We start from the raw sequence: 24,224 nt of genomic DNA on the forward strand, positions 1-24,224 counted from the left end.
GGCAAATGGAGCACACCAGGATGATAGGGAGTGGGATAGCTTGATCTTGGTTTCAGATAAAGGGCCTGTTCTGTGCTGTATTGTTCTATGTTCTATATGCGCTACAATAAAGTAGTCAGTATAATTGAACATAGCTTTAATGATAATATGGAATCCTGTACATCCATTTCTCAGACGCTTTACAAAAAAAAGTGAATGCAAGCTACATTAATTAAGCAATGAATATTCACATCGATGTAATAGAGGGGGCACAAGACGTGAGAAATAGCTGAAGGTTCAGAGTGATTGTCAAGTCACTTTGCCCATCATATTTTTCTTCGTGTTAGCCTCCGGTTTCAGCAAGACAATATAACATTTAGGAGCAAAAATGCAGACAAGCAAACCAAAGCTTGATGCCCAGATTGCAAATACTTCGACTGCCACAGTGTACTTTCCAGGAGAGCTGACATAAGCTGGGATAAAGGTTATCCAAACAGCGCAGAAGATCAACATACTGAAAGTTATATACTTCGCGTCGTTGAAATTATCCGGAAGTTTTCGTGCAAGGAAAGCAAGCACGAAGCAAACAGTGGACAGAAGACCAATATAGCTCGACACAATATAAAAGGCTTTTAAAGAACCCACATCACATTCCAAAACAATAATGTCTCTGTAATGGGCCATGTTCTTCAATGGATAGGGAGGCGATAAACTTAACCAGATCGCACAAATTAATGCCTGAACAAATGTAAGGAGGAACACTCCTAATCTCTGTTGCGTAGGTCCAAACCAGTTCATCAAATTGTTATTGGGAAGAGTGGCTTTAAATGCTATCACAACAAGAATAGTTTTCCCCAAAATACAGGAAATAGAGAGAACAAATACAATACCAAACGCAGTCCGACGCAACATACAAGACCATCCTGTTGGCTCTCCAATGAAGGTGAGTGAGCACAGGAAGCAAAGCGTTAGTGCGAAGAGAAGGAGGAAGCTGAGCTCCGAATTGTTAGCTCTAACGATTGGAGTTTCTCGAAAGTGGAAGAATATAGCAGCTGCAGCCAGTGTAAAACCGACTCCCACTAAAGCAAGTGTCACTAACACAAATCCCAGAATCTCGCCAAAGGAAAGAAATTCGATCTTCTTGAGAACACATCGATCTTTCTGTTGATTGGACCAGTATTCCAAAGGGCACTTCATGCAATCTGTGGAATCTGAAAGAATAAAACATTTTTAACGCGAAAATTGCTTGTGGTCAAAGAATTAGGGAGTGGAGCCTAAACGGATTTGTACTGACCTGTGGTGTTGCTAATCTCACCATCGGCGCAATCTGCACAGTCAAAACAGCAGATCGGTTGTCCTTTCCTGTTGACCTTTCTTGTTCCAGGAGGACACGGTTCTGTACAAACCGCACGTGGAATCTGAAGGAACAGAAAGGATGTCACCTCGGATCAAAGAACGACTCTGTACAGAAGGAGCACCAGGCTAATGGTGAACCCTCTCGCTTTTTCACAGATTATTCCTTCTCCGCTTTTCCCCTGGGTTTATATTTCCTTCCCTTGAAGAAACTGATGCAATTTCTTTTTTGGAAAAGTTACTGATGAATCTCCTTGCCCACTCGATTCAGACAGTGCGACTCTGACGAAGAGCAATCTAAACTCGAAACGTTGGCTCTATTCTCTCTTCACATTTGCTGTCAAAAACCCGCTGAGATTTCCCAGCATTTTCTTCTTTTGTTTGACTGAGTTGGACAATAAGACATTGGGACACAGATGGGCGATGTCGTTTGATGGACAGGCTTACTCTGTTCAGAATAATGAGGAAGACAACAGTACAAAGAACAAAGAACAGTACAGCACAGGAAACAGGCCCTTCGGCCCTCCAACCCTGTGCCGCTCCTTGGTCCAACTAGACCAATCGTTTGTATCCCTCCATTCCCAGGCTGCTCATGTGACTATCCAGGTAAGTCTTAAACGATGTCAGCGTGCCTGCCTCCACCACCCTACTTGGCAGCGCATTCCAGGCCCCCACTACCCTCTGTGTAAAAAACATTCCTCTAATATCTGAGTTATACTTCGCCCCTCTCACCTTGAGCCCGTGACCCCTCGTGAACGTCACTTCTGATCTGGGAAAAAGCTTCTCACCGTTCACCCTATCTATCCCCTTCATAATCTTGTACACCTCTATTAGATCTCCCCTCATTCTCCGTCTTTCCAGGGAGAACAACCCCAGTTTACCCAATCTCTCCTCATAGGTAAGACCCTCCATACCAGGCAACATCCTGGTAAACCTTCCCTGCACTCTCTCTAACGCATCCACGTCCTTCTGGTAGTGCGGTGACCAGAACTGGACGCAGTACTCCAAATGTGGCCTAACCAGCGTTCTATATAGCTGCATCATCAGACTCCAGCTTTTATACTCTATACCCCGTCCTATAAAGGCAAGCATGCCATATGCCTTCTTCACCACCTTCTCCACCTGTGTTGCCACCTTCAAGGATTCGTGGACTTGCACATCTAGGTCCCTCTGTGTTTCTATACGCCTGATGACTCTGCCATTTATTGTATAACTCCTCCCGACATTATTTCTTCCAAAATGCATCACTTCGCATTTATCCGGATTAAACTCCATCTGCCACCTCTCCACCCAATTTTCCAGCCTATCTATATCCTGCTGTATTGCCCGACAATGCTCTTCGCTATCCGCAAGTCCAACCATCTTCGTGTCATCCACAAACCTGCTGATTACACCAGTTACACCTTCTTCCAAATCATTTATTTATATCACAAATAGCAGAGGTCCCAGTACAGAGCCCTGCGGAACACCACTGGTCACAGACCTCCAGCCGGAAAAAGACCCTTCGACCACTACCCTCTGTCTCCTATGGCCAAGCCAGTTCTCCACCCATCTAGCCACTTCTCCTTGTACCCCATGAGCCTTAACCTTCTTAACCAACCTGCCATGTGCGACTTTGTCAAATGCCTTACTGAAATCCATATAGACGACATGCACGGCCCTTCCTTCATCAAGTTTTTGTCACTTCCTCAAAAAACTCCACCAAATTTGTAAGGCACGACTTCCCTCTTACAAAACCATGCTGTCTGTCACTAATGAGATTGTTCCATTCTAAATGCAAATACATCCTGTCTCTAAGAATCCTCTCCAACAACTTCCCTACCATGGACGTCAAGCTCACCGGCCTATAATTTCCTGGGTTATCCCTGCTACCCTTCTTAAACAACGGGACCACATTCGCTATCCTCCAATCCTCAGGGACCTCACCCGTGTCCAAAGAAGCGACAAAGATTTCCGTCAGAGGCCCAGCAATTTCATCTCTCGTCTCCCTGAGCAGTCGAGGATAGATGCCATCAGGCCTTGGGGCTTTGTCCGTTTTAATGTTCCCTAAAAAACCTAACACTTCCTCTCTTGTAATGGAGATTTTCTCTAACGGGTCAACACCTCCCTCCGAGACACTCCCGGTTAACACGCCCCTCTCCTTCGTGAATACCGATGCAAAGTATTCATTTAGGATCTCCCCTATTCCCTTGGGTTCGAAGCATAATTCCCCTCCTTTGTCCCTGAGAGGTCCGATTTTCTCCCTGACAATTCTTTTGTTCCTAACGTATGAATAGAATGCCTTAGGATTCTCCTTAATCCTGCCTGCCAAGAACATCTCGTGACCTCTTTCTGCCCTTCTAACTCCCCGTTTGAGTTCTTTCCTACTCTCTCTGTATTCCTCCAGAGCTCCATCTGTTTTCTGTTGCCTGGACTTAACGTACGCCTCCCTTTTCACTTTAATCAGATCCTCAATTTCCCTGGTTATCCACGGCTCTCGAATCCTACCTTTCCTATCTTTCCTTTTTACAGGCACATGCCTATCCTGCAGCCTTATCAATAGTTCCTTAAAAGACTCCCACATGCCAGACGTGGACTTACCCTCGAACATCCTCTCCCAATCAATGTTGATCACAACTCGCTGCATCTATTTTCCTGCCATTTTAACCTCTTTGAAATATAACTTCAAATCAGAAAAGTCTTGCGGACTCGAAACGTTAACTGTGTTTCTCTCTCCACAGAATTTATTGAACCTCCTGCGGGTTTAATCCGTTTTGACTTTAGAATTCAGGCGTCCCCAGCATTTTGCTGATCTTTCACCTCAAATATCTGTTAGCTCATAAGCAATAATTGTCAGTTGAACCTATTCCGCAAACCCCTCATGATTTTGGTAATCTCTATCAAGTCTGCCCTTATTTTCTACTCGAAGAAAGTACAGCTTTTTGAATTTCTCCAAATAACTGATGCCCCTCATTCCTGCTATAACTATAATAAATCTCTTCCGCACCCTCGTGAAACCCTGGACTTTTCCCCTATATAGTGATGCAAACAGGTGAACACAATGCATGCTAGTTAGAGTTCAAGTAAACTAAGAATTATTTTTTAGATTATCGACTCGGTTGTTTAAGAAGACAGGATATGTTGTATCCATATTCCTGCAGAATTGGATTTGTGTCAGAGATGCACAAACCCAACTATTTTTTTAAATTATTCATCCATAGGACATGGGTGTCGCTGGCTGGCCAACATTTATTGCCCATCCCTAATTGTCCTTGAAACTAACTGGCTTTCCAGACCATTTCAGATGGCAGTTGAGAGTCAACCACATTGCTGTGGTTCTGGAGTCACATGGAGTCCAGACCGGGTAAGGACTGCAGATTTCCTTCCCTAAAGGACATGAGTGAACCTGATGGGTTTTTTCCAACAATCAACCATGGTTTTGTGGTCATTTCGTGGAACCGATTCTTAATACCAGATGTTTATTTTTTATATTGAATTCAAATTCTACCATCTGCTGTGGTGAGATTCGAACCCTGGTTCCCAGAATATTAGCGGATTTTCTGGCTTAATAGTCTACCGATAATACCACTAGGCCGTCGCCTCCCCATGTAGAAATCATAGAAATCATAGAAACCCTACAGTACAGAAAGAGGCCATTCGGCCCATCGAGCCTGCACCGACCACAATCCCACCCAGGCCCCACCCCCATATCCCGACATATTTTACCCACTAATCTCTCCAATCTACGCATCCCAGGACACTAAGGGGCAATTGTAGCATGGCCAATCAACCTAACCCACACATCTTTGGACTGTGGGAGGAAACCGGAGCACCCGCAGGAAACCCACGCAGACACAGGGAGAATGTGCAAACTCCACACAGACAGTGACCCAAGCCGGGAATCGAACCCATGTCCCTGGAGCTGTGAAGCAGCAGTGCTAACCACTGTGCTACCGTGCCGCCCCGGTCTGTATTTAAATAAAACCAAAATGCTGCGAATGCTGGAATCTGAAACAAAAGCACAAAATGCTGGAAAGTCCCAGCAGGTCTGACAGCATCTGTGGGGAGAGAATAAAGTCAACGTTTCGAGTCTAGTTGATAAATGAAGAATAATCCTCCAACATTGAGACATTGTTGGCAAGAAACAACGATCCATTTTGTTATAGAAGAAATGTTTGCTGTAAGCATTGATTAGAATCAGTAGATTTCAGCGAGAACATGCAGATGATTAATGTATGTTGGGGAGAAGGAAGCTTTAGGGTGGAGATCCTAGGCCGATTGGGATCATTTGCTTCAATATTTCCATTCATTAGAGTTGAATAATTCATTTCAAGCTAACTATTGTAGTTATTTTCTAATAACGCTGATTAGAGTCCATTATTAAAGATGAGATTGCAGAGTACTTTGAAGTGCATGATAAAGTAGGACTGAGTCAGCATGGCTTTGTCAAGGGGAGATCATGTCTGACAAAGCTGTCAGAGTTCTTTGAGGAGGTAACAAGGAAGTTAGTTAAAGGAGAACCAGTGGACGTGATTTATTTAGATTTCCAGAAGGCCTTTGACAAGGTGCCGCATAGAAGACTGTTAAATAAGATAAGAGCCCATGGTGTTAAGGGTAGGATCCTGGGATGGATAGAGGATTGACTGACTGGCGGAAGGCAGAGAGTGGGGATAAAGGGGACTTTTTCAGGATGGCAGCTGGTGACTAGTGGTGTGCCTCAGGGGTCGGTACTGGGACCACAACATTTCACAACATACATTAACGATTTGGAGGAAGGAACAGAAGGCACTGTTGCTACGTTTGCAGATGATACAAAGATATGTGGAGGGACAGGTAGTGTTGGGAAGCAGGGGGGCTGCAGAAGGCTTTGTACACGTTCGGAGAGTGGGCAAAGAAGTGACAGATGGAATACAACGTGGAAAAGTGTGAGGTTATGCACTTTGGAAGGAGGAATGAAGGCACAGACCATTTTCTAAATGGGGAAATGCTTCGGAAATCAGAAACACAAAGGGACTTGGAAGTCATCGTTCAAGATTCTCTTAAGGTAAACATGTAGGTTCAGTTGGCAGTTAGGAAGGCAAATGCAATGTTTGCATTCATGTCGAATGGGCTAGAATACAAGAGCAGGGATGTACTTCTAAGGCTGTATAAGGCTCTGGTCAGACCCCATTCGGAGTATTGTGAGCAGTTACGGGCCCCATATCTAAGGAAGGATGTGCTGACCTTAGAAAGGGTCCAGAGGAGGTTCACAAGAATGATCTCTGGAATGAAGAGCATGTCATATGAGGATCGGTTGAGGACTCTGGGTCTGTGCTCGTTGGAGTTGAGAAGGATGAGGGGTGATCTTATTGAAACTTACAGGATACTGAGAGGCCTGGATAGAGTGGACGTGGAGAGGATGTTTCCACGAGTGGGAAAAACTAGAACCAGAGGGCACAACATCAGGCTAAAGGGACGACCTTTGAAACAGAGTTGAGGATGAATTTCTTCAGCCAGAGAATGGTGAATCTTTGCCACAGAGGGTTGTGGAGGCCAGGCCATTGAGTGCCTTTAAGACAGAAATAGACAGGTCCTTGATTAATAAGGGGACCAGGGGTTATGGGAAAAAGGAAGGAGAATGGGGATGAGAGAAATATCAGCCATTATTGAATGGCAGAGCAGAGTCTATGGGCCGAGTGGCCTAACTCTGCTCCCATGTCTTATGGTCTTATTACGTAATTGGATAAGACTACCGTGTATTGTTCATAATTACTACGACTGGTCCCGTCATGTCCATTCTGGCAGGCAACGGCCAACGTGCAAATATTGGAAAGTTAAGAGATAAAAAGAAATATCAGCAACGTTTTTTATCCAGTTTTGCATGCAGTTACGTCAGTTGATGTCATATACATGGATTTTAGTAAGGCGTTTGATAAGGTCCCCCATGGTCGGCTTATGATGAAAGTGAGGAGGTGTGGGATAGAGGGAAAGTTGGCCGATTGGATAGGTAACTGGCTGTCTGACCGAAGACAGAGGGTGGTGGTCGATGGAAAATTTTCGGATTGGAGGCAGGTTGCTAGCGGTGTGCCGCAGGGATCAGTGCTTGGTCCTCTGCTCTTTGTGATTTTTATTAATGACTTAGAGGAGGGGGCTGAAGGGTGGATCAGTAAATTTGCTGATGACACCAAGATTGGTGGAGTAGTGGATGAGGTGGAGGGCTGTTGTAGGCTGCAAAGAGACATAGATAGGATGCAAAGCTGGGCTGAAAAATGGCAAATGGAGTTTAACCCTGATAAATGTGAGGTGATTCATTTTGGTAGGACAAATTTAAATGTGGATTACAGGGTCAAAGGTAGGGTTCTGAAGACTGTGGAGGAACAGAGAGATCTTGGGGTCCATATCCACAGATCTCTAAAGGTTGCCACTCAAGTGGATAGAGCTGTGAAGAAGGCCTATAGTGTGTTAGCTTTTATTAACAGGGGGTTGGAGTTTAAGAGCCGTGGGGTTATGCTGCAACTGTACAGGACCTTGGTGAGACCACATTTGGAATATTGTGTGCAGTTCTGGTCACCTCACTATAAGAAGGATGTGGAAGCGCTGGAAAGAGTGCAGAGGAGATTTACCAGGATGCTGCCTGGTTTGGAGGGTAGGTCATATGAGGAAAGGTTGAGGGAGGTAGGGCTGTTCTCTCTGGAGCGGAGGAGGCTGAGGGGAGACTTAATAGAGGTGTATAAAATGATGAAGGGGATAGATAGAGTGAACGTTCAAAGACTATTTCCTCGGGTGGATGGAGCTATTACAAGGGGGCATAACTATAGGGTTCGTGGTGGGAGATACAGGACGGATATCAGAGGTAGGTTCTTTACGCAGAGAGTGGTTGGGGTGTTGAATGGACTGCCTGCAGTGATAGTGGAGTCAGACACTTTAGGAACATTTAAGCGGTTATTGGATAGGCACATGGAGCACACCAGGATGATAGGGAGTGGGATAGCTTGATCTTGGTTTCAGATAAAGCTCGGCACAACATCGTGGGCCGAAGGGCCTGTTCTGTGCTGTACTGTTCTATGTTCTATGTTCTGCAAAGCAGAGAAGCATAGATTTTGACACAACGGTCTGTAACGCTGTTAATGTTCCCCAAGATCCTGCTCCCATCCCCTCTCATTCAAATATTCTATTCGTTTATTCTTCGAGTTTTTAACTTCCTTTCAGTTAATTGCATCCTTGCCATTGAACTCTATCCCCACTTGCGTTTTGCATATTACAAACGCTATCTGGGTAATTTAACGTCCATATCATTTGGACTCTCACTCTGCCCTTCCTACATGTCGAACGACCTTCTCTGTTTCCACAGTATCAAGCTCACTCATCATGATGATAATCCTCCATCAGGACAGCCAACATCCTTCTCTTTCTCTACCAAAAAGGACTGAACATGATTCAAAATTTCCTGCCAGCTATCACCTCACAATATTGGAATATGGCTCCTCGCTGAAAATCGAAAATTAGGGACAATTTAGGAATCAGTGGATAGATTGTGGAGACACATTGTTTCTACAACAAGTTTAGCGGCGAATAAAAATGCACTTCAACAGTTTATTGAAGTTACTTACTTCGATTAACTAAAACAGCAGCAAAATAACAAGTAATGCCAAAGGGTGTGAGGGGAGGAGTGGATAGGAAAAAGCAAAGGCGGAAAACCGCTTCTGAAATGGCTTCAAAAGTTATTCATTTATATTAAACCAGGAAAAGTAATGATAAGCAACAAATGCCTATCTTGTCAGTCCCTTCAAAATCAAAGTATTAATGAAACACACATATAATTATTTCAATGCTGTGAGTTTAAAGCTCGGAGTTATACCATGATACATGAATGGGCATCACAAGGAACATACCTGATTGTCAACGCCGCTCCACATAATATCACCGATATTCAGGTTAAATTCTTGTCCGAAAGGAGCTGTACCATCATAATATCCAATGTTCACAACTTCAACTGTTCTCTTCAAAGTCAGTTGCAAATTAATCAATTCATATGCCGGGACTGGATCACCATTTTTATCAAAGTACACGATTCTCCCAGTTCGATCTGTGAAATTTACTGAATGTAGGTAATGGAGCAGCTGGAAATAGAATAATGCAAACCATGTAAGTCTTTAGCTGCAACCTGGATTAGCTGTATGTGGCCAAGTGCAATAAAAATCCACATACATTAACTCAAACCGAAAGGCTGGAAATTCACCAATGAACAATTCAAGCAACTCCTTTGGGGCCAGGGGCTCGGAAGGAGAGCATGTGTCAGATGTGTCAGGGAGGGCTTGTTGACACAGTGTGTTGATAATCCTATAAGGGCGCGGGGCATATTAGCCTTGGTAATGGGGAATGAGTCGGGCCAGTAAATAGATGATTCATTGGGGGTGCATTTTGGGCTGAGAGACCATAATTCAATAAGATTTCGGGGAGTCATGGAGAAGGAAAAATGTGGCCCTCAGGTGAGGTTGCTTAATTGGGCGACGGACAAATACACCCAAAAGAGACAGGAACTGACGAATGTGGATTGGGAGTGGCCATTTGAGGGCAAATCCACGTCCAGCATATGCGAGGCTTTTCAATGCCAATTGATCAAAGTGCAGAACATGCATGCCCCTGCAAAAATTAAGGATAAAAATTGCAGAATTCGAGAATCATGGATGATAACGAAATTTGTCAGCTCCGTCAAAGGATAATGGAAGCATGTAACAGGCCGAGGAAACTAAAAACTGACGAAGCCCTTGAAGGGTATTGAGAAAGTAGGAAGGAATTTAAACATGGAATTAGGAGAGCTAACGGGGGGCACGAAATGTCTTTCGCAAACAGGGTCAAGGAGAATTCCAAGGCTTTTTACGGATATATTAGGAGCAAGAGGATAGCAAGACAAAGAGTAGGCCCACTCAATGACAATGCTGGCAAGTTATGCGTGGAGACACAGAGATGGGTGAGATTCTTAATGAGTACTTTGCATCAGTATTGACTGAGGAGAAGGGCATGAAGGAAGTTGAGATCAGGGATGGGTGTCTGAACGCTCTCGAAAATGTCAATGTATCAAAGGAGGAGGTGTTGGGTATCCTAAATTGCATTAAGGTACACAGGTCCCCAGGGCCAGATGCACTCTAACCCAGGTTATGTGGGAGGAAAGGGACGAAATAGTTGGTGCCTTAACAGATAACTTCACATCCTTTTTTATCCAGTTCCAGGGGACTGGAGAATAGTCAATATTGTTCCCTTGTTTGAGAAAGGAAGCAGGAATACTGCAGGAAATTATAGGCTGGTGACTTCTGTGTTGGGTAAGCTTTTGGAGAAAATACTGAGGGATAGGATATATGCTCATTTGGAAGAACATGGACTAGTTAGTGACAGGCAGCATGCTTTTGTATGGGGAAGGTCATGTCTCACCAACTTGATTGAGTTTTTTGAAGTGGTGACAAAGGTAATTGATAAGGGAAGGGCCGTGGATGTACCTAACATGGACTTTGGTCAGGCTTTTGACAAGGTCCCACATGGCAGACTGGAATAGAAACTAAAACCACATGGGATTCGGGGCCGGCTGGTTAGATGGATTCAGAACTGGCTTGGTTATAGAAGACAGAGAGTAGCGGTGGAAGGGTGTTTTTCAGAATGGAGATCTGCACCAAGTGGTATTCCACAGTGATCACTGCTGGGACCTCTGCTGTTTGTAGTGTATACAAATGATCTGGAGGAAAACGTGAGTGGCTTGATCAGTCAGTTTGCAGATGACACAAAGGTTAGTCGAGTTGCTGATTGTGCCAGGGATTGTCAAAGGATACAACTGGATATAGATCGATTGGAGACTTAGGCACAGAAATCGCAGATGGAACTTAATATGGACATATCTGAGGTGAAACATTTGGGAGGATCAAATTTAGGTGTGAATTATGCTGTAAATTTGCAGAATACCTATGAAAATAAACATATCGAGGGATCTGGGCGTGCAGGTCGACAGTTGTCTAAAAGTGGCAACACAGTGGCCAAGATGACTAAGAAGGCATATGCCATGCTTGCCTTCATTGGTCGGGGCATTGAGTACAAGAGTTGGGAAATCATATTGCAGCTATATTAAAACTTAGTTCGGCTGCTTTTGGAGTTTTGCTTGCAGTTCAGTTTGCCACAATGTGCAAAGGATGTGGAAGCTTTGGAGAGAGTGCAAAGATGGTTCACTCGGACGTTGCCTGGTCTCAAGGGCGTAGGGTATGAGGAGAGGCTGAATAAACTAGGATTGTTTTCACTGGAAAGATGGAGGCTGAAGGGAGACCTGATAGGGGTCTACAAAATTATGAGAGGCAGCAACAGGGTGGATATTCAGAGGCGTTTTTCCAGGTTGGAAGCATCAATCACAAGGGGGCACAGGTTCAAGTTGAGAGGGGGAGGCTTAAGGGAGATATGCAGGGGTCATTTTTCACACAGGAAGTGGTGGGTACCTGGAACACCCTGCCAGATGTCGTGGTGGAAGCAGGCACATTAGCAACATTTAAGAGGCATGTGCATGGGTACATGAATAGGGAGTGAAGAGAGGGATACGGACCAAGTATTGGTAGACCTTTTTAGTTTAGTTGGGGCATCATGATTGGCACTGGGCTGGAGGGCCGACTGGGCTATTCCTGTGCTGTACAACGGTGGTACAATGGTTAACAGTGCTACATCACAGTGCCAGGGACCCGGACTCGATTCCTGGCTTGGGGTCACTGTCTGTGTGGAGTTTGCACATTCTCCCCATGTCTGCGTGGATTTGCCCCGGGTGCTCCGGTTTCCTCCCACAGTCAAAAGATGTGCAGGTTCGGTAAATTGGCCATGCTAAATTCTCTCTCAGTGTACCTGAACAGACGCCGGAGTGTGACGACTGGGGGATTTTAATAGTACCTTCATTGCAGTGTGAATGGAAGCCTACTTGTGACAAAGAAAAAAAATGTTGTTCTTTGTTCGAAAACATTGGTCCATGTTATATAGATGGACTTAATCTCGGAAAGGCTGTGTCAAATAAAATGTCCATACCTGCCAGGGCTGAAAATTGGAAATCTGAGCACACGTATTATTCACAAAGGGTCCATTGCCTTCTTCGCAAGATAGCATGTCGTCCAGAGCATGTGCCACCGCGTAGACAGCTTTGTACACAATGTAGGAAATTCCGTCCATTATCGCCGGCAGATACGCTGTTTGTATTTCTTCCAACCGCTCCTTCCCGGTGCACTGTCGCACGGGAAGTGCTGGAGCAGTTTGCCCTGTCGCATTCTCGGCCTTGAACGAGCACATGAATGCAGCTTCCCAAAATTTCTTCACGAACATATTATCAGGGAATCTCGAAGGATGAATGTTCAGAAGATAATCTCTGAGTCCGGGTATTTCTGTCCTCGGGGTGGCCAAACCAATTGTCCCAACGAGAAATCGTGCCCTTTCTTCAGGTGAAACCAACTCTTCAGTAACCCACCCTTCGCTTCCAATCCACTGGATCCCGCTTACATTTTGACGCGAAAATTCCTTCAGTAAAAGTCGCACTTCTCGAGGATGTAGGAATCCGATCAACACGGGTGTCGTCGCCTGTTTGATCACGTGGACTATTTTGGTGATTTTTTCTGCAGGATCTGTCCGATAAAACACTTCAGAGTACGCGATACAAACCCCAAGTTTCTCGGCCTCTTGAATAAATGTTCGCATTCCAAAATTCCCGTATTCGGTGTTGCTCCGAACGGTCCCAATCCAATTCCAGCCGAAAGTTTTCACGAGTTCAGCGAGAATTTTGGTCTGATAGTCATCACTTGGTATCGTTCTAAAAAAGGTGGGGTATTCCTGTTTATCACTGAGGCAGGAGCAGGTGGAGAAATAACTAATCTGTATATAAAAAGTGTGAACATATGAAAACATGTGTTGAGAATACTTTCAATTACCTAACAGTAATTAGCACGATTTGTCTACATTTCTGGTGTGAATCATTTGATATTTGCATATCAATAGTGTTCGGGAGTTTGTCATTCATCAGCAGCTGAACTGAACTAATTCAATATTTACTGTGGCTCCAAGAGCAATGAGCAACTGGAAATTCTGCTGCAAGAAACTCACCTCCTGTCTCCCTAAAACCTGTCTGGAATCCTCTCCATTTGCCTGAATTCGTGCAGCCCCAGAACCTAAGAAGCTGCTCACCATCCAGGACAAAGCATCCCACTTGATTCGCGTCCCATTCATCACTTTCACTCATTTGTGACACTAATAAATAAAACCTGCAACTAATAAATAAACTTTACATTTTAAACTTTCAGATCCACTCCCTTCACCACCGAGGCGCAATTTCAGCAGTGTGCACCTTCTAAAAGATGCATCGGAGCAACTCTCGAAGACTCCTTCAACATACCCTTCCAAATTCATAACCTCTCCCACCAGGAAGAACAAATGAAGCTGATGCATGGAAACGCCGTCAGGTTCCAGTTCGCATCCAACCACGGGTATGATTCGGATTTCTCTCACTGTCCCTTCACTGTCTTTGGATCTGCTATTTTTATTCCCTCCCTCACAGCACCGTGGCTGTACCTACAGCATATAGAATGCAGAAGTTCAAAAAGGTTATTCAGCATCACCTTATCAAGGGCAATCAGGGATGAGGAGTAAAAATGCAGGTCCAGAAAGCGGTGCTTTCACTGAGGGAGGATTTAGCGTAGCCAATGCACTTCACTACCTTTCAGACTGTGGGAGAAAGCCGGAGGACCCAGAGGAAACCCACAGAGACACAGAGAAAACATGCAGACTCGGAAAAGACATTGACCCAAGCCAGGAATCGAACCCGGGCCCCTGGTGCTGTGAGGTAACAGTACTAACCACTTTGGTACCATGATTAACCTTCCAGCACTGGACAAACTAACCGAAGATACTTAATAACTAGTTAAATGAATGTATTTACACGTTACCATCGGAATTCCAAAGGAGCCAACTGCCCTTGCAGTTGCAATGGAGGACGAGGACATAGCACAGCCTATAATAGCTGCTACATTGGAGGACCCTTTACACTGCGGGTAATTAATTAGTTCTTGTTCTCCGTTGACCATAGCGAGCGCTGTTTTTGACGCAATGGTGAAGGACGAGCAGTCATCGTAGATTTTATATCCCAGTGTGAAATTCTGAAGTAGAGTTTTGCTCTGGTTTATTTCTTCAATAGCAAATAGCATGGTTTGCACCAACCGAAAGTTTGACAATTGAAAACTGTGGAATATGTAAACAAAACACAGTACAGATAATCAAATCATAATTCAATCGCTTGTTGCATAATATAGTTAAGACGCAATATATTCTCTCAAACCACAGCAAATAAAAAGTGTATTCAGTCTGTAAAGACCATACATGTTTTTTTCCACAATAAGAAGGAAAGTTCTAGTGTCATGGCGAAAAACGAATGCCTGTATTTGTAATGAAACACATATCACATATCAGAATACTGAGAGAGGCAACGGAGGAAATTGGTGGGGCCATGAGAGAAATCTTTGTATCCTCATTGGCTACAGGGGAGGTCCCAGACGATTGGACATAAGCCAATGTTGTTCCTTTGTTTAAGAAGGGTAGCAAGAATAATCCAGGTAATTACCGGCCGGTGAGCCTCACGTCAGTGGTAGGGAAATTATTGGAGATTATTCTTCGAGCCAGGATTTGTTCCCACTTGGAAATAAGTGGACGTATTAGTGAGAGACAACGTGGTTTTGTGAAGTGGGGGACGTGTCTCACTAACTTGATCGAGTTTTTCGAGGAAGTGATGAAGATGATTGATGAGGGTATGGCAGTGGATGTTGTCTACATGGACTTCAGTAAGGCCTTAGACAAGGTCCCTCATGGCAGACTGATGCAGAAGGTGAAGTTGCATGGGATCAGAGGTGAGCTGGCAAAGTTACAAAACTGGCTCGGTCAAAGAAGACAGAGGGTAGCAGTGGAAGGGTGCATATCTGAATGGAGGGTTGTGACAAGTGGCGTTCCTCAGGGATCAGTGGTGGGATCCTTGCTGTTTGTAATATACATAAATGATTTGGAGGAAAATGTAACTGGTTTGATCAGTAAGTTTGCGGACGACACAAAGGTTGGTGGATTTGTTGGTAGTGATGAGGACCATCTGAGGATACAGCAGAATATAGATCGGTTGGAGGCTTGGGCAGAGAGATGGCAGATGGAGTTTAATCCAGACAAATATGAGGTAATGCATTTTGGAAGGTCTAATACAGATAGGAAATATACATTAAATGGCAGAACCCTTAAGAGTATTGATAGGCAAAGGGATCTGCGTGTACAGGTACACAGGTAACTGAAAGTGACAATGCAGATGAAGAAGGTAGTCAAGAAGGCATACGGCATGATTGCCTTCATCGGCTGGGGCATTGAGTTTAAAAATTGGCCAGTCATGTTGCAGCTTTATAGAACCTTAGTTAGGCTGCACTTCGAACATAGTGTTCAATTCTGGTCGCCACACTACCAGAAGGATGTGAAGGCTTTGGAGAGGGTACAGAAAAGATTTACCAGGATGTTGCCTGGTATGGAGGGCATTAGCTATGAGGAGAGGTTGGAGAAACTTTGTTTGTTCTCACTGGAACGACGGAGGTTGAAGGGCGACCTGATCGATGTCTACAGGATTATTAGAGGCATGGACAGTGTGGATAGTCGGAAGCTTTTTCCCAGGGTGGAAGAGTCAATTACTAGGGGCATAGGTTTAAGGTGCGAGGGGCAATGTTTATAGGGGATGTACGAGGCAGATTTTGTGCACAGAGGGTGGTGGGTGCCTGGAACCCGTTGCCGGGGGAGAGAGTGGGAGCGGATACGGTGGTGACTTTTAAGGGGCGTCCTGGCAAATTCATGAATAGGATGGGAATAGAGGGATATGGTCCCCGGAAGGGTAGGGGGTTTTAGTTCAATCGGGCAGCATGGTCGGTGCAGGCTTGGAGGGCCGAAGGGCCTGTTCCTGTGCTGTACTTTTCTTTGCTGTTGGTTCTTGTTCTATATACATAGATATCTTTCGCTTGGAATTACAGTAAAAGTATATTTCTATGATCTTGACTCTTCAATTAACCTTCTTCAAGGTTTCTCTTTCGATCCTAAGATTAAGCAAATCAGACACGTGATGATATTTAATAGACACAACAACAGGAAATCAGATTAATGCACAGCTAATTTCAACAATATCTGAACACTCTACCTTTTGAAACTGAAGTCAAAGAAAGTGTCCAGATTCTGCACAAAGAATAATGCCGAGGCTCATGTTACCTACAACTATAATGGAATAAATCGGCAAGCAACTTCCAATGCCTACACGTGGGTAGTTCAGCAGAGAATGTGGGAAGTCTTGCCCTCGGTACCCTGCCCGTCCGGAAAACTTGCTATATAATAATCACCAGAAGACTTGACAGTTAAAGGGATATAGAGAGTGGTGCCCTGGCACTTAGCAGTGAGATATCCACAGACAAATCAGAAATGGTTAGTTTACATTTTACAAATGTGGAGCTACATTCCTTCAGATATAAACTATTACTGGGGATTTTTAAGAAGAAATGTGCACTTTCATTTCTGTCCCATTCATTTTTTCTTAATACAATCCGTTTCCTTTTCTTTAATTCTCTCCGTGATTTTACAAATAATATGCTCTCATTTACCCTTCCTGACGAAGACCCGACGTGTCTCAATGGGATCAGTTGGAAAGGTTCGCAGTCATGTTTCCTATTCACTTAAATCTTAGATTCTCAGTAGAGGGCGCCATCTGAAAGATATCTCCAAATACCGGAGACCAGCGTGCAAAAGCGCACAGATGATTTGTGAGCAGCTGTAAGCTTCACGACCAGCTGTTCGCCGCTGAGTCATTCATGTGGTCCATATACACTGCAACAGTATTTTATGTCACAGTAAAGCCATTTTCTAACATCTTATCGAACTACATTTGAATTTTCTGATTGATAAAGCGGGAAGAGAAGAAATTTGTCAATGCCCAGTTGTTGAAAACATTGCTCCCGCCCGCATTTGTTTTTAGTCCCAATGTAACTCAATGGCTCAGCTTCCGCTCCCACAGTTAGTTGCTTAATGTGTAAAGAACATTCGGTACTTCTAGTCAGTGACATCGAGGACACTGAGATTCAGAACTTCATAATGTGTAAGACAAATTTGGTTCCATCGCAACTGTACCTTAAATATATTTTAAAACTTGGTCTTGCAGCTGTACTTATCGTTAAACATTTAAATTGCTTAAATGGCTTCAGTAATATCACGGTTGCCGCACACAACTTTTGTATTCACGACCCATTGGGTGTTGATTGCCTTTGTGCATTACGTTTACCATCAGAAATTTGTCAGGATAGAAACACTCATTAACAAATAAATAATATGGTGAATACAAATTCTTCAGTCTGGGTCGATGTACAATGTTACATTCAACAATTGAAAGATAATCATTCTGTGGAAATAAATCGCCGACAGAAAGCAACTGAAAAGAATAACGTTATAGGACATTCATAGGAAACTGAAAATGTTTTAGAATTCGTTCCCGAAACCATAAGATTGTGTTTCAAATAAGTGAACAGATCAAATTCAAATGTTTTGTTGTAATTTTGAACAAAAATTAAAGGCTCTTCTGCCCACGGCAGCAGTTGGACTCACCTTCTGCACTCAGTGTCCGTCGGATTTGTGATGAATGAAGGCACCTCCTGATTCGCATCTCTATGTATATTAAATATTCCGCCCAGAATAATATCACCATCTTCAGATATACTGGGGAGATTATCTTTCGCTCTACGGGTACAGATCATTTCATGTATTTCCCTGTTGGCAAACGCAACAAGCAAAAGGAAAACCAGAAACAGAGTCATTGCCTTATTGCAAGAAATCTGTCACTGGTTGTAAGGAAAAGAAAGAGTTCGAATTTATATAGCTACTGTAACAGCCGGCGGACATCCCAAAGCTCCTTGCAGCAAATTAAGGCTTACCACTGAGGTCACGTAGGAGGTCCCGAAGTATTACATAGTGTACCGTATACTCTGGCGTGCGGAGTGGTTAATGAATTCCATCGAGAGAAGAATTCACTTCGTTTACAAATAGGTAAACTCTTCAGGCCATTAGAGAATAAACCTTAACCCACTGAAAACAGCAAAGCACAAAGACTGTACAATAATAGTGTATGATGTGGATGATCATCACCAGATGTAACTTGGGGGGGGGGGGGGCGGAGGGATTCGAAAGGGCACCTGATTGTGCGAGATCTGGAATGGACAAGTTGGGCCGAATGGCCTCCTTTTCTGCTGTTTCTTTTATATTGTTCTATGGTTCTAACTGCGAGGTCGAAGATCAATTCAATTAAAATCTGTTTCCGATCAAAGTCACACGTCATTATTTGGCAGAAGGAAGGAACCTGAGACCTGGCATCTGGCAGGGTATGCATCTGATGGTGTTTACCAAATCTGCCCTTTAGATCTCATATCAAGTACACACAAGCACACACAAACAGACACAATCGCACGCCCCATTTTCAGCACGAGTTCTGGGTGAGCAAGCATCCACTCCAAGAAAATATTCGGAAGGTCAAAGCCATCTTTATTGATCCCTACCGCAAACTCTATCCATAGTCACTGATTCCATTCGGCCCCTTGTCAACTGTGAGTTTAACCAGATTACTTAGCATTGGTTGTATTGGGCAGAGAGATGAACTTCCCCCTCACCACTAAAACCATTTCTTTACACCAAGAATAATGCTCTGCTCTGGCATTAGTTCAGCTCATGGGCTACTGAAACTTCATCTATACCTTTATTGACTCGGCATATGACTGTCACAATGAATTTCTGGCTGGTCTCCCACGCTATACCCTCTGTAAACCCAGGGCCTCCAAAAAATAATAACACTCCAATTTGGGTTCACCCTTCTAACCTGCTCGCTCGATTGCACTGGCGACCAGTTTTAAAATTTCCAGATTTTAAAATTCGCACCTTTGTTTCGATTCCCTCCATGGCCTCTCCCCCTGCCTCTGTCGTCTCCAACACTAAGATTTCTCCGCCATAAATATAGATTTTAAAGAGCGTCTTCATGAAGCACAGAGGGATAGGATGGTGGAGGCGCAGAGATAGAGAACTGGAAGCTTAGAGCCCGGGTGAAGCAACTAAAATTTGAGATGGTCAAGAATACAAGTTTGGAGAAATGAAGCATCCTGTCCTTTGCCCGAATAAGCGAAAACTGGCTGCGGAACTGCAGAGAGCGTTCAACGGCGAAACCGAAAGTTCAAACTACAGAGGTGAAGCTGTCGGACCTGGGGCTCGGGGGAGTAGGGTCGGGACGGACGGGAGTCGCGTCAGGCTTCTGTGGTGTGGGATGTTCGATTGGGATTCGGGAATCCAGTCGGGGGGGGGGGGGGGGCGGAGGGGGGCGTTGTGGCGTATGAGTGGAGCCCTGTGGTGGGAATACAGTCCACATGCGTTGGGGGTGGCGGTGCGGGGATCTGATCTGTGGGAGTGAGGCGTCCCGTGGGGAAGGTAATCGGAGGGGGGTCGCAATCCCCTGGGTTGGGGGAGCTCTGATTGTGGGGGCAATCGTGTGGGGGGGGGGAAAGGAGGGCGTCTCGTGGGTGTGAAGGGAGGGTGGGCGGGAGCTCCCATGTGGGCTGACAGTTGGGGAGTGGGTGAAGTACCCTGGTATGTGCGGGGGAGGGGGCGGTGAGACTTGTGGGAGGTGGAGATGTGTACAATAGGTAACCGGAAGTTGAAAGTGGTTAGGGTTAGTGTTTTATTTCAAGTTATTTCATCCGGCGTCCTGATTTTCTTGAAATCACTGAACCCATGTTCACCATATTAGAAGGAAAATGGAGAGATCTCAAAGATACAGGTTGTAAATGGGGCTTCAACAACCAGGAGAAATTTACAATACCATGCCCTTGTCATACTCATAAATGTAACCCATCTATTTGAACACAAAATATTTCAGACTCAAATAAATGCCCTTCACACGGGATTTAAAGCTGGGAACTTCAGCGTTGGAAGAATTACATGAAACAATTGTAAAACTTTGAACTGTGGCGATCCATTCAAAAGGTCTTGGTAACAATTGATGTTGACGGGCGGAAAGAACCCAAGTTAGCGACATGAATCACGTTTTGGATGGTTACCAATGCCCAGGAGTAGGTCACACTTTCCAAGCAATTGCCGTGAAAACCTTACCTTGGAACTTTCGGAAGCACGCCACCGCATCATTGGAGCACTCTCATATACAACCTTCCAAATCAGGCCAAGCAAGTAATAACCATACAATCCCTACAGTGCAGAATGAAGCCTTTCGGCCCACGGTGCCTGCAGCGGCTCTCCGAATGAGAATCTTTCCCAGGCCTACTCTCCCCACTTGCCTCACCCCCGCCTTGTTCTCCGCGCATATGTGTGGGTTTCCACCAGGTGCTCCGGTGCGCCGCCGCCCCCCCCAACCAGCCCCCCCCCCCCCCCACCCCCGCCGCACCCCCGCAGTCGAATGATGTGCAGGTTAGGTGGATGAGTCATGCTGAACTGTCCCTTACTGTTCCAGGATGTGTCCGTTAGTTGGATTAGCCATGGTAAATGTGTGGGGTTACGAAGATAGGACGGGGGAATGGTCCTCGGTGAAATATTCTGTCAAATTGGAGTACCACAGGTTGTTGGTGATTTGGACACCTAAAAACTAGAAGCTCTCGACCATTTCTACTTCGTCCCCATTGATGTAGACATTGTGAAGCAGAAATGTTTTAAATGAAATAGTGGGGGCAAGGAATCCAATTTGGGAAGGTGCAGTAAGTCAAAGAGCAGAGAAAAGGCAGAAGAGAAAGATATCATCGCTGGAAATGAAAACAGACAATGAAAGGAAGGGATAGAGAGTACAACGCTAACAGTATGTCAACCAATGAGACTGGCGGAATACAAAGAGTAAAGGGATGAAGTTACAATCTCTGGGTCTGAATATGGACAGCATTCGAAACCAAATAGATGAACTGAGAGGGCATGTAAAAATAGTAAGTACGATTTGACAGCCATTACAGAGATATGGCTGCAGGCATACATGGACTGGGACCTGAATATTGGAGGGTATAGGATATTTAGTTTGGAGGGGAAGTGAGGAAAAGGAGGTGGGGCGGTTCTGTTAGTTCATGATAATATTAGTACAAAAGACTGGGTGACTTAATAGTAAAGGAAAGACGTCACTTGTGGGAGTGACACACAGGCCCCCTAACAGTAGTCACATGGTAGGGAGGAGCATGAAGGATTAAATAATTGGAGCTTGTCGGAAAGCCACGGCAATAATCATAGGGAATTTTAATCCAGATACAGGCAGGAAAAGTCAGATGGGAAAAGATAGCCGAGATGAGGAGTTCATTGAATATTTTTGGGATAGTTTCTGAGAACAGCATGTTCTGGAGCCAACCAGAGAGCAAGCCACACCAGATCTGGTATTATGCCACAAGATGGGAATAATCAATGAACCATAGTGAAGTAGTCCATAGATAGCAGCGACCATAATATGATTGAATTTTCCATTCGATTGGAGGGAACGAGGAGGGTATCAGAGGCTATGTTGTTCCATGCGAGGCATAGATTACAAAAGCAGGCAAGTCATGCTGGAGTTGTATCGAACTTTGGCGAGGCCCACAGCTAGAGTATTGTGTGCAGTTCTGGCCGCCACATTATAGGAAGATTCTGATTGCATTGGAGGGGGTGCAGAGGAGATTCACCAGGATGCTGCCTGGCATGGAACATTTAAATTATGAAGAGAAGTTGGATCGGCTTGTGTTGTTTTCGTTGGAGCAGGGAGACTGAGGGGAGACCTGATCAAGGTGTACAAGGTTATGCGGGGCCTGGACAGAGTGGGTAGGGAGCAACTGTTCTCCTTAGTTGAAGACTCAGTCATGAGGGGACATAGGTTCAAGGTGAGGGCCAGGAGGTTTAGAGGGGAAGTTAGGAAAAATCATTTTACTGAGAGGCTGATGACGGTCTGGAATGCGCTATCTGGGAGGATTGTGGAACTGAGTTGCCTCATATCCTTTAAATAGTATCTGGAGGATCACTTGGCACGTCATAGTCGATGTTGTTCCTCTGTTTAACAAGGGTAACAGGGATAATCCTGAAAATTACAGGCTGGTGAGCCTTACATCAGTGGACGGGAAATTTGGAAAAATATGGATTCATAGGAACATAGAAAACAGGAGCAGGGGGAGGCCAGTTGGCCCTTTGAGCCTGCTCTACCGTTCATTACGATCATGGCTGATCATCCAACTCAATAGCCTAATCCTGCTTTTTCCCCATAACCTTTGATCCCATTTGCCCCAAGTGCTATATCCAGCCGCATCTTGTATACATTGAATATTTTGGCATCAACTACTTCCTGTGGTAATGAATTCCACAGGTTCATCACTCTTTGGGTGAAGAAATGTCTCCTCACCTCCGTCCTAAATGGTCTACCCTGAATCCTCAGACTGTACCTCTGGTTCTGGACTCCACACCATCGGGTACAACGTCCCTGCATCTAGACCTGTTAGGAGTTTGTAAGCCTCTATGAGATCCTCCCTCATTCGTCTGAACTCCAGTGAAAACAATCCTAACCAAGTCAATTGTTCCTCATACATCAGTCCCGCCATCCCCGGAATCAGCCCGGCAAACCTTCGCTGCACTCCCCCGAGAGCAAGAACATCCTTCTTCAGAAAAGAAGACCATAATTGCACACAATATTCTTGGTGTGGACTGCTCCTGTACTTGAAACCTCTCGCAATGAAGGGCAACATGCCATTTGCCTTCTTTACTGCCTGCTGCACCTGCATGCTTACCTCAGTGACTGGTGCACAAAGACAACCAGGTCGCGCTGCACACTCCCCTCTCCCAATTTACAGCCAATTTACAGGTTGTAATCTGCCGCTTTGATTTTGCTTCCAAAGTGAATAACCTCACACTTATCCAAATTATTCTCCATCTGCCATTGATTGGCCCACTCACCCAACCTGCCGAGATCATTCTGAAGGATCTCTGCATCCTCGTCGCAGTTCACCCTCTCACCCAAGTTGGTATCATCTGCAAACGTTGAAATGCTACACTTCGTTCCCTCATCCAAATCATTCATATATATTGTGAATAGCTGGGATCCCAGCAACGATCCCTCTGGCACACCGCTAGTTACTGCCTGTAAATTTGAAAAGCACCCATTAATTCCTACTCTTTGTTTCCTCTCTGCCAGCCAGTTTTCTATCCATCTCAATACACTTCCTCCAATCCCATGCACGTTAATCTTGCATGATAATCTCTCATACAGGACTTAGTCAAATGCTTTCTGAAAGTCCAAATATATCACACCGATTGGTTTCCCCTTGTCAAGCGAGAGGCATCATGGCTTTATGTGGGGAAATCCTGTCTCACAAATTTGATTGAGATTTTTGAGGAAGTGACAAAGATCATTAACATGGCAGTGAATGTTGTCTGCATGGACTTTAACAAGGCCGTTGACAAGATCCCTCATGGTAGACTGATAGAAAAGGTGAAGTCACATGGGATCCACGGTGAGCCTATGATTCCATGAGGAATAGTCTAGCAGAAAGGGACAATGTAATGGAGGGCAATAGGGGTGAGTGACGACAGGAGGACAGTAAAAAGACGTAATGGAAAGTCTGGCACAGATCCATGGTAAAATGTTTGTGGCAGGCTAAAGTGAGAAAACAAAGAAGATTCCTTTCGTGAAGAAAGGCGAAAGTGAAAAGGGACAAAGACATAGCACAAAGGAGGAGGACAATCAGATGTATATGGGGAAAGCGTCGCTAAATAAAAGATAAACAACCCAACGTAATCGAGGGAGGGAGAAGAAGGGCAAATTGATCTACCGCTCGAAGGGAAAATGGACACACCAGAATGGCAGAGCCTTCCGATTAGGCATGTTCCAGCCTTCTGGGCTCAACATT

The 24,224-nt window shown here is 44.7% G+C and overlaps 1 protein-coding gene across 1 annotated transcript; it reads right to left on the minus strand.

Annotated features, from left to right (window-relative positions):
- Positions 1-276: 276 nt before the first annotated feature.
- Positions 277-14,507, minus strand: LOC144482770 (extracellular calcium-sensing receptor-like). The gene is given in 5 exon segments (XM_078201620.1): positions 277-1,190; positions 1,274-1,397; positions 9,183-9,410; positions 12,334-13,167; positions 14,235-14,507. Coding segments are annotated over 5 exon segments (2,358 nt in total). The 5' UTR covers positions 14,493-14,507.
- Between the last annotated feature and the right edge of the window lie 9,717 nt (positions 14,508-24,224).

This window comes from Mustelus asterias, chromosome 3, assembly GCF_964213995.1.
Source record: "Mustelus asterias chromosome 3, sMusAst1.hap1.1, whole genome shotgun sequence".
Taxonomy (NCBI): domain Eukaryota; kingdom Metazoa; phylum Chordata; class Chondrichthyes; order Carcharhiniformes; family Triakidae; genus Mustelus; species Mustelus asterias.